General features: G+C 46.2%; 1 protein-coding gene across 1 annotated transcript; it reads left to right on the top strand.

Annotated features, from left to right (window-relative positions):
* The first annotated feature begins 3,192 nt into the window (after window positions 1–3,192).
* On the top strand, window positions 3,193–9,790 carry LOC106854821 (estradiol 17-beta-dehydrogenase 11-like). Its single transcript, XM_088164124.1, has 7 exons — window positions 3,193–3,564; window positions 5,752–5,859; window positions 6,470–6,601; window positions 7,234–7,340; window positions 8,013–8,150; window positions 8,412–8,528; window positions 9,228–9,790. The coding sequence occupies exons 1-7, from the start codon at window positions 3,355–3,357 to the stop codon at window positions 9,313–9,315; spliced, it is 900 nt and encodes a 299-aa protein (XP_088020250.1). The 5' UTR covers window positions 3,193–3,354; the 3' UTR covers window positions 9,316–9,790.
* Window positions 9,791–15,131: the final 5,341 nt, after the last annotated feature.

Here is a 15,131-nt window from a genome sequence, read left to right on the forward strand (position 1 = left end):
GGTGTCTCTCTGCAATGAAAATGGTAACCAGGTCCAGGTAAGGACAGTAGAGTAGGTGCTGCAATGCTGAAAGGATCAGCCAGAGTCTGCCAAACACCAGCCCAGGCTGCAGGGATGAGGCAGTCTCCAGGCACACAGGGAAGCCACATCAGGATCAGTGAGGTACAGGGCTAGACACTGCAGCCCATGCACGGGCCAGGGCTTAAAGGCAGGGCCAGGGCAGGGGGTGCAGGGGAAGGCTCCAGACGAACTTCCACACACAGCTCCTCATCACAAGCCAGGGCTCTCCTCTGATGGTGAAATCCCTGAAGGTCTTTGGCCTGGGGTCGAGGAGAGCAGCATCTGCTGACACAGGGGTCACAGACCCCTGCAGAGCACAGAGGAGCTGTGCACCCACTTGTGCAACTCCCACTGCAGGCACTGCTGGCCCCCAGCCATCCCAGGCAGGGCTGCCACCTTTGGCACTGCTGGAATCTGACCTGCTCACCTGAGCCTTTCAAGCTGTTCTGTAAACAAGTTCTTGAGAAAAGGGAGAGCCCTCACCACCCAGCCCCTCCTGCTCTTAGCTGGCAACAGGTAGAAGCACCATTGACAGCTTAAATAACACACAACTGTTTTCCATTTTGCCCATGGAACATTCATGTAACAGGACACTTGCCAGCTTCAGCTCTTGTGCTTCACAGTGCAAGATTCCTGCAGCTGAGACAGGAAAGGAAAAAATTCAGGGTAATATAAAAAAGGTTATAAGCCAATCAAAGAATACTTAGGCATTTTTTCTATTTGAAAACCAAGCTAAAATGTGGGGGGGTTGCATCCCCACTTCTTTTTGCGCTGCATATTGCCCTCTTGCTACCATCATCTGTCACACATGTGAGACACTAGAAGCCACATCTGTGTGGCTTTTTGATTATGTTCACTTCCACATATTCTTACCTAGTGAGGAATCAAAAAGTCTAATTTAATCTAAAATCAATGTTCTGTCCTTGGAAATAGAGGGATATTATGCAAGCAAAACTGAGGGCAACCTGCCACACAAATAGGTGTGGCCCTTAAGTTGAAACGAATTCTAAAGGAAAGAGATGTCACATGACTATTCTTTCGTACAAATTTTGCTGACGATTCAGTCAGATCTAATAACTTGGAAATTTGTGATGGAAAAAACACAATTAAGTTTTTTAAAATTAAGCAAGCTGATTTCAAAATCATTTACCAGTAAGTCACCATGTAAGGAATCACAAAATGACCTGCTGCTGAAGCCACTGTGACAATGTGCCTCAGTCGTATCCCCCAAATCTGAGAAGAGTGATTTAGTGACTTTTGCCTACTCTGAAAGAAGTTGTTTTGTCCTACTTTTATTTGAACTACATACTCAGCTCTTTCTGAGAGGACAGGCCTGTCACAACTGAGAGCTGCTTGCTCTTCTCCATATTGCTTGAATTTCCGTGTCTTCTGCTTGGCATAAGACCAGACAAAACCCAAGGATTTCAGCCTTCATCTCCAGTGAACACCAGTGACAGAACGGAGTCACCAAACCTCCCAGGCTCCTCAGTTCTCTTCCTGGCCACAGCACTCAGCTGAAGCTTAGCCCAGACTCTGGTCACACATGGGTGCCCAGCAGGAGTCCAGTGAGCAGGTTTCATGCAGCCACCTACAGCTAAGTCCCAAATTCGAAGAGTGGGACCTCACACCCTGCTCTAGGACTCCTTAGGAGTCAGGTTAGTGCCTCTGGCCCTGTGCTCTGCCTCCTGCTGAGGTGTCTCTGGGAGTCAGTGCTTCCATGCCCTCCCTGCCTCCTCTTCCTTGGCCCCAGCACTGCCTGGAGCCCTGTGCCAGGAAAATGACAGCACTGCTGAGCCGTGCAATTGGGGTCTGGCCCAAACACTGATGTGTTAATTGAGCAGAGAATCAAGTTCCAAGAGAAAAGTAGGAAGTGCCCAGTTCTTTAACTTTGTGCTGGAATTGACCCAGTCTCTCACTGATAAGGTAAGCTGCAAGCAAACTACCAGGACAAAAATAATACTTTTCAAAAACTGTAATCTTAACTGGACACAATTTTGGTCAGTTGTTAGGTGTTCGTGAACCCTTCACACTTCCCTAAGCAGCTCAAGAATATCCTTAGATAAAATGATGAACATGACTGTGATACATCAGTTTTTCTAACTGAAAGCAAAGGAGTAAGATCAGCAATCCTTTCAGGAAAGGCCATGCAGTTACACTGATAGAGCTGGAAAAAACACCTGGAAGTACTTTTCTCCTATAAGCATTCCTGTTCTGCTTAAGGTTCTGCATACTCACAAGTGAGTCTAAGTGTGAGTTGTGTGATTTAGACTAAATTAGATAAAAATTATGCAATTCATGCAATTTAATTCCATTTTTCACAGGACTTACGGAAATTAAGAAGCTGCAGCATAAGATGGAAGGTCTGAGTATGAATAACTAAATAAAAGACACAATAAGAAAAACAAGGTAAGGTGAGCTAGGCAAGAGCTCACCTGTGGAGTTTTAGGAGTTGAAAAGACATGTCTCATTCAGCTTTCCTTAAGGGACCTGGAAGAGGATGGTGGGGGACAAAGCCTGCTGACAATGCACAGAGATGCAATGGAAGGAAGGACTGTGAAGAAAACTGCTCTAGGACCTCACGGCACTGAGCAGCTCGACAGGCACAAAGCACAAAAAATGAAAATAATTACAATCCAGAGTTGAATGGAACTTCAAGATGCTTTTGTCACTAACCGAATGAGCAATTTTATTGCCACTTCCGTCCCTTTTCCACCTGCAGCAAATGACGAACAAGAACATGTTTTGCTTCTTCCTTGATACAAGGGCCGGAGAAAGGGACAGAAAGGCACTGCCACCTGCGTGGGGACACACAAAGCAGAGAATGAACAGTCGGGGGCGACTGACTGATCAAAACCAAGGGCAGAACACAGAGGGGCTTGCACACCTCCATCGTCTGTGTTTTCCTCAGCCAAGAGGTCCGATAACGTCCTAAAAAACGCATTTTTTATCCACGCCCGGCACGTCCCGTGCGCTGCAGGGCGAGCACGGTTCTGCGAGCATAGACTGCAGCTCCTCCGCACCGGCACAGAGACACCGGGAGCTCAGGGTGGGACACCGGGAGCTCAGAATGGAAGACCGAGAGCTCAGGGTGGGACATCGGGAGCTCAGAATGGGACACCGGGAGCTCAGAATGGGATAGCTGGGCGGAGCAGCGGGCGGTGCGGGGGTGGATCCTGCGGGAGCGAACGGGACCAGCGGCGCGCACTGAGACGGGCAGAGGGTAAATCAACAACCTGCGTCTCCTTAAACGGGATTAAAGTTCGGTTCCGTCCTCAAAAGAGCTCCGGGAAAACAATGAATCTGTTTGTGGAGGTTCTCCTGTTCCTGGTCACGCTCCTCTACTCCTACCTGGAGGCTTTTGTGAAGCTCTTCGTGCCTGCCAGGAGAAAGTCTCTCAGCGGGGAACTGGTGCTCATCACGGGCGCTGGCCATGGCGTCGGGAGAGCGACCGCCTTGGAGTTCGCCAAGCGCCGGAGCAGGCTGGTGCTGTGGGACATCAATAAGGTAATGGCACACTCGTGTCCTCACTCCGTGACCTCCGGGTGCACTCCGGGGGATTTAGGGCCGTCGGAAGGGCAGCACCACATTGCAGCCCCATCGCCTCCTCCCAGCCCGCTCCCGTCGGCTCCCGCTGGGATGCTGCTGAGCGCCACGAGGGGCTTTGGCCCCGCTGGCAGCAGAGGATGTGGGGCTCTGGTCCCTCCGGCACCCGGTGCTGCTCGGCAGGGAGCAGGCAGCAGCGGGCAGAGCAGCTGCGGGAGGGACGGAAGCGCTCAGGGAGCTGCTGGTGCAGCCGCTGCCTGGGCTGGCAGAGAAAGCGCGCTGGGACCAGAAGGCTGTTTGCAGAGAGGAGCAGCTCTGCCTGCACTTGTTCCCTCTGTAGCCTCGGGGGTTGTGTGCGCATTGCTGGGAGATGTGTTTTCTCTGCGCTCCCGTCAGCAGCATCGCTGTGCCGGGCTGTGTGTGAGCCCTGCTGCCCTCTGGGCAGCTGCACGCCTAAAGGACCTTGGCAAGAGGAGGATGGGCAGATACAAACATGCAGCATGGCATTCAGAAGGGATCCAGGCAAAGCGCTGGGTGTAGATGCAACAGGGAGGGAGGAAGGCTGAGCTTTCTGTTTCTGACACACAGGGTCAGCAGAGCAGTTGATTGTGTCATCCCGAAGCTGCAAAACAAACCCTAGGACATGGTCTCACTGGCACAGCCTTCTGGCACTTGTGGACAAGACAACAGGGAAATCACTCCTGCTTTGGCCTAGTGAGCTGATATAGTGACAGAGGGAAGCTTCTGTTCTGTGTGTGTCAAGTGCAATTCTGTAAGGAAAGTCTCTCTGCACTGTGCACTGTTGTGGTGGGGTTGACCTTGGCTTCATGCCAGGTGCCCACCAAGCTGCTCTATCACTCCCTCTTCTCAGCCGGACTGGGTAGAGGAAATAACATGGGAAGCCATGACTTGTAAGTTGAGGTAAAGCAGTTTGCTAAAAGCAAAGCTGAAAGACTGTGTGCATAGAAGCAAAGAGAAAACAAATATTTTATTCCTCTGTTTCCCATTAGCAAGAGATGACCGCCCAAATGCTGGGAAGTGCATGCTCCAGAAGGCAAATATTGTAAATACCAGATGCCCCTCCTCTTCTTTCTCTTTCTTGGCTTTTGTCATCATATGATATGGAATATCCCTTTGGTCAGTTTTGCTCTGCTTTCCTAATTGTGTCCCCTCCCTGGCTTTACTGATGGGGCGGGGAATGTTGGGAACAGAGCACTGATGCTGTGCCAGCACTACTCAGCAGCAGCCAAAAAATGTGTGTGTTATCAACAGCTTCCTAGTAACCAGTGCAAAGTGCAGCACTGTGAGGATGCTATGAGGAAATGAATTCCATCTCAGCCAGTCCCAATAAAACTGTGGCTCTTCTCACACCCAGCACTGAATACAGAAACACATAGAGCCACTCTCCACGCCTCAGGGTGTCAGCCAGGCTTGTATTGCACGAGCTCTGTTTACACTCACAGTGCTGCCTGCTGTGCTGTGATAGGCACCGTGTGTCCTCTTTCTGCTGCTGCGTGTGCCTTACCAAGCCAAATTCACTCTTGTTGCCACATTCCTAAGGCTGAGAGATTGGGATTGTTCAGCCTGGAAAAACTATGGGTTCAGAGTGACCTAATTGCAACCTTCCAGTATGTAAAAGGGCTTACAGAAAGCTGGAGAGAGGGAATTTCCAACAGCCTGTAGTGACAGGACAGAGGAAAATGGCTTCAAACTGAAAGAGAGGAGGTTTAGATTGGATATTAGGACGAAATTCTTTACTGTGAGGATGCTGAGGTACTGGAACAAGTTGCCCAGAGAAGTTTATGGATGCCTCATGCCTGGAAATGTTCAAGGCCAGATTGAATGGAGCTCTGAAAACTTGGTCTAGTGTCCTGCCCATTGCAAGGAGGGGCTTGGAACTGTATGATCTTTAAGGTCCCTTCCAACCCAAACCATTCCATGATTCTGCGAGTTGCTTCCCGGCTATCACACTACACAGGTCCAAAATATCCAGCTGGAATGCCCGTCCCTTTCAGCAACCCCACCCAGAGCTCTTTCCCTGGGTAGCCATGAGCTGTTCTGGGGCTGGGCAGTGGTTGCTCAATCCAGGCACATCTTCAGCCTCTGCTGCTCAGCTGTGCACCGTGTCTTTCTCTCTGCCTCTTCCAGCACGGCGTTGAGGAGACGGCAGCAGAATGCCAGAAGCTGGGAGCCACTGTTCAAACCTTTGTGGTGGACTGCAGCAAACGGGAGGAGATCTACAGCACTGCAGACAAGGTGGGGCAGCAGGGGCATGGCCAAAGGCTTTCCCAACCATGCCTGATTTCCAGAGAAGGCAGGGCATCTAGAGAAGAGGGCTTGCACACAAATCCTGCAAGCCCTTGGAAACTCCCCACTCCTCGCTGCTCTCTGCACACAGAGTGCTGTAGCATTTCCAGGAGCACAGCCAGTCTCATCCTATTTGGGAGGCTCCAGCATATCACATCCTATTGGCAAATTTGATTTCTAGGGCTCTAGCCTCTGAAGGAACATAGCACTGAGGACATATGGAACATTTTATTGTAATGGCTGTGGTCCAGCTGCCTCGAAACAGTCTCTACCTCATGGTCCCAACTGTGACTACACAGTCCAAACTGGGCACAGTTTTTGGAACACAGTAAATAGTGGCATTAATTAATGGGGAAGAATCAGTTCTACACCAGATTTCATGGCTCTACTGCAAAGTTCCTGTCATGCCATATCTGGAAATGTGGCATGATCTTCCTCTCCCTTAAAGATACATTGTTAAGAATTTAATTAGTTATGGCTCATCTTCCCCACGCTTGCATACTTGTTTCTTCCCCTGAGTGACAGACACAATTTTGGGCTTTTGTTTTCTCTCCAAAAGGTGAAGAAGGATATTGGGGATGTGACCATCCTGGTGAACAATGCTGGTGTTATTACAGCTGCTGACTTTCTCTCGACTCAGGAACACCAGATAGAAAAGATGTTTGAAGTCAACATTCTGGGTCACATGTGGGTAAGGACCAGCACCATCTGTAGCTACAGTTTTTTGGGAGTGTCATTGAGGAGGCACATTTAGACCAACCGTTATTAGCAGTGAATTACCAAATCCCTGTATAGCACGGAGGCACAAAGCAGGCTGTGTGCTGGGAACCTGGAATGGCCTCTTGCTGATGTGAGCTGGCTGGGGACAGCCTCACCTGCAGCATGCACTGGCCTCTGTCAGAGGAGTCGTGGGGCTGACAGGGTGGGAGGCTTTCAGCAATGCTTGTTTGTGGCAGAAGAGAAGAGAAGCCATGGGTTGACAAATGATTTATTGTACGTGCTGGGGGTGAGACCCTGCCAGCATTTCTACTGGCACCTGAAACCTTGAAAACAGCAAAGGAAAGGTGTGAAAACCATCTCCTGTTTATAGCCAGCTGCTGAAACCTTTGGAGAGCAGGTTGCCGGCTGCACCTCTGGTCAGAGAGCAGGTATCCCTGGGGCTCTGGGAATCTGAGGTGCTGTGCAGCTCACAGCTTTAGGGATAGCTTTGGCCACCTAGTGAATGACATTGAGGGTCAGTGCTGAGTATGCCTAAGAAAATAATGTTCTTTTCCTTCTTCCTGCCCCCTGTATTTTTGCCTCTTGGTTTAAATGACTTCCAAGACCACGCGAGCTTTTCTGCCAGTCATGATGAACAACAACTATGGGCACATTGTCACAGTGGCTTCAGCAGCAGGTCATTTTGTGATTCCTTACATGGTGGCATATTGGTAAGTGATTTTGAAATCAGCTTGCTTAATTTTTTTTTAAAAAAGTGTTTTTCCTATCAGAAATTTCCAAGTTATTAGGTCAGAAAAATTTGTACGAAAGAATAGTCATGTGACGTCTCTTTCCTTTGGAATTCGTTTCAACTTAAAGGCCACACCTATTTGTGTGGCAGGTTGCCCTCAGTTTTGCTTGCATAATATCCCTCTATTTCAAAGGACAGACAATTGATTTTAGATGTTCTTGTATGGTACAATAAATAGTCAAAGGTTAATCTCCATTTCTACCCTGCCAACCTACTTACTTTCAGACATTCAGGATGCATTAATTCCAAGAATCTTCTCTCATGGGAAAAATGGGATCTGCATTGATTGACACACACTTGTTAATGTTTTTGAAGTTTCCCTGATGTTTTCCTGCCTGTTTTCTCTGCCTCTTCATATCCTGTCCGCTTTCCACAATTACTCCGTAAGTTTCACTATCTCGTCCAGCACTACACTCTGGCACAGGCAAAGTTAGAATAGTCCTTGCTCTGCCTCTCAGCTGGATTACATTATTTGGAGGTTTTTGCATACTAACCTGTACTGTATGTATAGGATGGCTTAGGCCATTTGCAGTGATAGAAAGGTGGAAACAGGATTTCTGCCTTCTCATTTGTTCTTTTTCTCTTCCTGCAGCTCAAGCAAGTTTGCTGCAGTTGGATTCCATAAAGCTCTGACAGAGGAGCTGGCTGCCCTGGGAAAGGATGGAATAAAAACAACTTGCCTTTGTCCAGTTTTTATCAACACTGGATTTGTCAAAAACCCCAGTGCAAGGTAATTTTCAATACTCTGCATTCCTGTGCTTCCTTCTTTGCATCAAGGCACTGCATATTATCCCCAGCTTTAGGCCTCTGTTCCAACTGGCTGTATAACAACAGTGTGTATCACTGGCTAAAGAAAATCTGCAGTGCCCTTTTACCCCTGTAATTGTTGCGTTTGAATTACCTGAGTTTGTGCATTTGTGAAGCCTCCTAGATCAGCTGGTACCAACCCCTCTTATCTCTGCAACTCTTATGTGTTTGCTTTCCTGTGTAGGCTTGGAAAGATTTTGGAGGTTGAAGAAGTTGTAGAAACTCTGATGGAAGGAATAGTGACCAACCAGAAAATGGTTTTTGTTCCATCAAATCAGGGCATTGCTTTACTGTTTGAAAGGTGAGTAGGGCAAAAAAATGTATCAACTGTAACTTGGTGAGTGTACCACCCTCAGACTTGTAATATCTGATTCAAGATTAAGTTTTCTTGTAGGACATATCACAAAGTATTTAGTAATGCAGCGGTTCTTTCCAGTGACAGCAGCAGACGTCATACAGAGATTTTTTGAGCCCTCTCACAGGCTCCTGCATAGAACAACTTGCTTCAGGTGACTGGTGTCAGTGCATAACTCCACTTCTCTAAAGGCCACCATATTCTCTGAAACAGCCACCCCAGCATAGTCCCAGAATGAGATGAGGACCTGCGTGTTTATTTCTCTAAGTCAACACCAAAGATTGAGGCCATGAAGGCTGGGAAATTGCTTTAAAAGGGTTCTGTTGCAAAGAGAAAGCAAATGTCTATGTTCAGTATGAAAACTTCCTGGATTCTGCAGAATTACTGCAGCCAAATCATGGTTAGTACAGAGCTGTCCTGGAATTGTCATAGAAAGAGATGGGTGGGATTGGAGTTAAAACTTGTCAGAGATTGATGAGGGCTACATGTCCTTGGGAAATGATGCCAAGTTTAAGAGGCTGTCTCAGTCCATGTATGACCATGCATTCTGCTCCCAGACCAGCTCTTCCCTCACCTACAGTGCCACTTTTTCCCATAATTTAAGTTTCTATCCCACGTTTAATTTCATGTCACTGTCTCTTTCAGGGTGTTTCCAGAACGCGCCCTGAACCTTCTGAAGAAGATGTATGAGATCAAGTTTGATGCAGTCATTGGGCAGAAAAGCAGTCAGTGAAAAGCAAGAATTGATTGTCATTTCCCAGAGGCTCCAGTGAAAACAGAACATGTGCTGAGCAGAGTTCAGCTGGCTTGATTCAGAACAGAGCTCAGGCAGGTGCTCCCAGGCCACCATTCCCAGGCACACCTAAGGGCTTATCCCACACCTGCAGCTGGAACACACCTGTATAACAGGGAGTGTTAGCAAAGCAGAGATGCAGCTCTAGAAGGGCTTCTTTGAATGTGCATCTCATCACCTCTGTCTCATTGTGCTGAGGCAGGAATTCCCACAAAGGTGGGTGGCCTGTTTCCATGCAATTTATATTTTTTAGTTATAAAATGCTCTAATGAACACTGAATGCCCCATATTTTTGAAGCAGATACCTGAAATAATACAGGTGTATATGTAATGTACCTAATTACATTGATTATCAATTATGCATTTGCACCATCAATGTGCCTTTATATGAATAAATACAGTTCTTTAACACAAAGAACACAGTGTCTCTTGGCAGTGAAAGTCATAATCAGGTCCTAGACATGCATGTAAGGTATGGTATCAAGAAATACACCTTTCCCTGTATAACTTCTCACACTGCTCCTCTGCACTTTCCAGACATATTTAAAACACCTCCTCATGAAAACAGTGCAGTATTTCTCTACAAATGACTGGGTGCCACAAGTGCAGCCCATGCACAGGCCATGGCAGGGGGTGCAGGGGACAGCTCCAGACGAACTTCCACACACAGCTCCTCATCCCAAGGCAGGGCTCTCCTCTGATGGTGAAATCCCTGAAGGTCTTTGGCCTGGGGTCGAGGAGAGCAGCATCTGCTGACACAGGGGTCACAGACCCCTGCAGAGCACAGAGGAGCTGTGCACCCACTTGTGCAACTCCCACTGCAGGCACTGCTGGCCCCCAGCCATCCCAGGCAGGGCTGCCACCTTTGGCACTGCTGGAATCTGACCTGCTCACCTGAGCCTTTCAAGCTGTTCTGTAAACCTTTCAAGCTGTTCTGTAAACCAAGGTGCTTTTTTTTTTTTTGCTTTTTTTTTTTTTTTTCAGAGGAGGGAGAGCCCTCACCACCCAGCTCCTCCTGCTCTTAGCTGGCAACAGGTAAATGTTTTGCTGCCATCAGCAGGAATAGTTGCTAGATGAGCTAAATGACACAAAAATAGTTTCCTTTTTGCTCTTGGAACATTCATGTAACTGGACACTCAGGGTGAGTGAAGCTCAGGTTCCCAGCTTTGGAAAAGAAAAGAAAGAAAGGGTAAGCAAATTTCAGAGACTTTTAAAAAATCCAAGAAGGTAAGAGTCAGTTAAGGACTCTTAGATGTGGACCCTCCAGCCCCTAAAGCATTTGAGAGAAACTTTGAATCCTGAAGGATAAAGCAGTACAATTTGCATGCATTTTCAGTAAGCTATTTTGTAAGTCTGTTTTCCCTACTTCAGTTGTATCCCCCAAATCTGAGAAGGGTGATTTACTGACTTTTTCCTACTCTGAAAGAAGTTGTTTTATTTGAACTACACACTCAGCTCTTTCTGAGAGGACAGGCCTGTCACAACTGAGAGCTGCTTGCTCTTCTCCATATTGCTTGAATTTCCATGTCTTCTGCTTGGCATAAGACCAGACAAAACCCAAGGATTTCAGCCTTCATCTCCAGTGAACACCAGTGACAGAACGGAGTCACCAAACCTCCCAGGCTCCTCAGTTCTCTTCCTGGCCACAGCACTCAGCTGAAGCTTAGCCCAGACTCTGGTCACACATGGGTGCCCAGCAGGAGTCCATGTGAGCAGGTTTCATGCAGCCACCTACAGCTAAGTCCCAAATTCGAAGAGTGGGACCTCACATCCTGCTCTAGGACTCCTTAGGAGTCAGGTTAGTGCCTCTGGCCCTGTGCTCTGCCTCCTGCTGAGGTGTCTCTGGGAGTCAGTGCTTCCATGCCCTCCCTGCCTCCTCTTCCTTGGCCCCAGCACTGCCTGGAGCCCTGTGCCAGGAAAATGACAGCACTGCTGAGCCGTGCAATTGGGGTCTGGCCCAAACACTGATGTGTTAATTGAGCAGAGGACCAAGTTCCAAGAGAAAAGTAGGAAGTGCCCAGTTCTTTAATTTTGTACTGGAACTGACCCAGGCCCCTGTATATACGATGAGAACAGTTCAGTTAAAAGCACCATGACTTTGGCAAAGTCTGAGGGTACTTCTTCGGAGACTGGCTCTGCTGCATTTTTCCAAAGTCCTTGAATCCTATTCAGAATGGTAGGAGAACCATCTCAACCTGTGTTTCTTGGCACAAACCTAGGTCACTTACAAGAGAAAATCAGGGTTGTACCACTCAGTGCCACTGTCTTCCAGCATCGAGGGCCCAGCGTCATGACTGGGAAAATACTTTTTTAATGCTTGTAGGTAGTAGCAGTATGCATAAAAATCCAGGCAATTCTAGGCAGCATTTCAGAACATGGATTTCTAAACACACAGAATCTCCTGAAAACACCAGTTCAGGAAGGGTGTGTGCATTGTTTTGTGGTTTTTTACTACTTCTCCACTGAAATTAAGCATCTGAGATCACTGGTGATTCACAGAGTTTGAAAACTGTCTGCAAAAATTCTGACGCAACTTTTTGGTACCTTCAATCTCTCAGATTCTTTCATTCTGCATCTATTATCCGACCATGTGTTTTTTCCTTTTCCAAGCAGGTCTCTTGCTTTGTTTGAGCTCATCACGTAGATTGTAGGATTGTAGCTTTACTGCAAAACTACTGGAGTATGAAGAAGCTTATATTTATCCAAGGAGCCAGGTGTTTCTAGGATTAAACTTGTTCTTGTGCAGTCTATTTCTTCTCTGTGTTCTCAGCCTTTTAATGTTCACAGCTGATAGCTGATCATTTTCTAAAACATCACAATCAAAATTATTTCCAAGGAACATTCTGGTTAAACTGGTGCTGCAACAGGAACATACACTCAATGCTCAAAAATAAACTGGTGACAATAGTGGCAGTATTTTTATATAAAAGAATTACAAATACTCATGTTCACCAGTGCCTCCCAGCTTGCTAATCATGAGGTAATCTCTAATGGGAGAAAAACCCGAACCCCGAGCAGGAGCTTGCACTAATCCTTTGATGGCTACATAGCTTTTCCATGATGAGGTGTTGCTGCTTCCCTCTGAAGAGCTGACCTGCAATACAGTAAATAAGGACATTTTTGAGCTTTATAGAACTGACACCTGCACTCTAAGAGAGGTGAAAAATTGAAAATCATGTAATAGTTGGCTTTAATATTATGTAGATGTGGTGGTCTGCATTTATTTTCATTGAATGATTTCTGTGTAATTACACTGGAATTATACTGGAAAAAGACAAGATTCACGTTTCTCTGGTATAAGAAACAAGAAAGAGGAAAAAACAAGTATTAATATGTAGCTCAGTTCTATAAGTCCTTAAAGCATGCATGTGCTGTTAACACCAGTTCTGGCTGCACAGCCTAATCATTAATGATATTTCCCAGCTGGACATCTGCTCATGTGGCACATTTCCATTTCCATCCTCCTCTCTCTCTTAGACATTAAATTGTACCAAAAGCCCTTTTAAACATAAGTACAATTTTAAGGGGATTTTAATGAATTTGTCTGGAAGGAGGCTGCATCATGATTTATAGCAAGCAATGTAGTATGGGCCAGAAAAAGCTAAAAAATTTTAGATTAATTAGTTATTTCCTTAGAAGTGCCCTTTTAGGTCACTCAGAGTTATGGTCAGTTCTTCTGCATTTAATGATTACTTTCAGCCAAAAAAACCCCAAACAAACCCAAACCCAAACAACTAAAATCAATCAGGACACTAATTAACAGAGACACAGTTACAGCTAACAGATTTTCTGCACAGCACTATGGAGAGACACCTTGGAAAGGAGACTCCTTTTTTATGGGTCAGTTGTAATAGACATGACAATAGGAATGAGTGACTGAGAATCATTAAAATGCAACATTTTATGAACATACTTTATGCTCAATGTTTACATGTTCATTTTCTAGAGAAAGAATTCCTGACTCAGAAGGATTTGTGCCTAATCCATATGGTTAATCAGTAACCAATTTAGGGGCAGAAGAGGCTGTAGCTCAGTTCATGCTCTCTCTCCTCAGGAGCAGGGAACAGATAAAAGAGAAGAAACATGCCAAACAGGGGTGTACTCTCCTTCAGCAGGATGACATAAGTCCATGTATGCCACAGGCCTAGAGATAAGGAAGCAGCAGCACAGATTTTTTCAGACAGTTATTTTTCAAGACACGGATTGTTTCAGTTTTGCCCTGCCACACACCACACATCTGAAGCCTTGGAAGTCATGAAACTTCGGACATTCCATACACATTTATATTAAACACAGATCTTCCCAAGTGTTCACAAACATAATATGGGTCACAGGCAGACAAATCCTAAAGCATGATCCTCAGTACTCCAAAGGCCATTTTAGATAATGCCTGCTGTGCAATGCTGAGCTACCTCAGAGCTAGCTCAAAGGCACTAAAAAGAGATGTTTTGCATGTATGTGTAGCCCCATGACTACCTGCTACCTTGGAGCCTGGCTGTGTTAGTGCAGTTGTGGACTAACAAGTTTGGGAAAGGGGTTGTCCTTCATCCAACAGCTAATCCAGGATCTCTGGAAGAGGTCAAGTGACATGGTGCAAAGCTATACTCAGTGCATGACACCTTGGCAAGACACAGCTATCTGGCATTCCTTTTCTCTTCAAAGCCTCCTCTAGGAAGGTGTTCATGGCCCTGTGGTTTTTCACCTTGGGGGCATATCTGTCACATGCTGATGTAGCTGAGATTAGCACACAAAGCCACACTCACTCAACACCCAAAGGTCTTCACCACCCAAGGTTATGCCCTGTCTGAGCTGCCATGGTTTATCTTTTGGACCAAATAAACGTCATTTTATTCCCTCTGAAGTAGCTGAAAAAACAAAACAAAACCATACACACACAAAAATACGGCTATTTAAGCTTTCACAGTCGGCTCTTTTTCTTTTGTTTGTTTAATGAGAATTGTTACTATCAGGGAATAACAATATTTTTAAATTGTTGCCTTTAGAGCAGGAAGATCAACTACTGAAGTCTTACAGGTCTCTACAATTGCTAATCCAAAAAATCTACTACAGTTTTAAACTCAAGGCTTTAAGAGAATCCAGACAAATGCTTATTTTACATTTACTAAGAGAAGAGAAGTAAACCATTTACCAGAACAGTCACAACAGATCACCAGGAATCCAGCCTCCTGCCCACACCCAGGAAAAGGTAACCTATTTATGTCATCAGGGATTATACCTCACCCCTGTAAAGCACTGCTTGTGAGGACAGTGGATGTATGTATCTGATGTATGTGAGAGCAGGAGCAGCACTATGCCAAGCACCTCATTGGCAGCAAAACCAAGCAATGGCATCTTTGTGATCAAACTATGATTGAAGTCATCAGAGCCTTTTTGGTGGTTTCCAGGGGCATTGGATGAAAGCCACAATACATTATAAACAGTATCATTAACTCTCAAAGCCAGAAATAAGAGCACAAAGTGCCTTATTTAGAACAGCAGTCTGCCCACTGATGACTTCTACCTTTTCACAGCACTCATCTGAGGAAGCTGGGAGGTAATATTTCCTCCCTTGGCACTTCTTAAGTGTCAGGCTTTCATCTTGAAGAGAACCAGTCTGGGGAAGTCAAGCAGCTGCCAGGCTGGGCACTGTGGATATATAATGTAGAAACTTTGACCCCCAATAGGGAATATAAGCATACACTGTGATAGAAGGGGAGGAGAAATCTGCAAAACACAAGTCTGTGCAGGTCACTTGT

The sequence above is a fragment of the Sturnus vulgaris genome, chromosome 4 (assembly GCF_052056855.1).
Source record: "Sturnus vulgaris isolate bStuVul1 chromosome 4, bStuVul1.hap1, whole genome shotgun sequence".
Classification (NCBI taxonomy): domain Eukaryota; kingdom Metazoa; phylum Chordata; class Aves; order Passeriformes; family Sturnidae; genus Sturnus; species Sturnus vulgaris.

Excerpts from the sequence above, each read along its gene's own strand:
- LOC106854821 (XM_088164124.1), top strand. The coding sequence starts at position 3,355 with ATGAATCTGTTTGTGGAGGTTCTCCTGTTCCTGGTCACGCTCCTCTAC. Across the intron at positions 5,860-6,469 it reads TCTACAGCACTGCAGACAAG|GTGAAGAAGGATATTGGGGA; the intron begins GTGGGGCAGCAG and ends TCTCTCCAAAAG. Across the intron at positions 8,151-8,411 it reads GTCAAAAACCCCAGTGCAAG|GCTTGGAAAGATTTTGGAGG; the intron begins GTAATTTTCAAT and ends TTTCCTGTGTAG.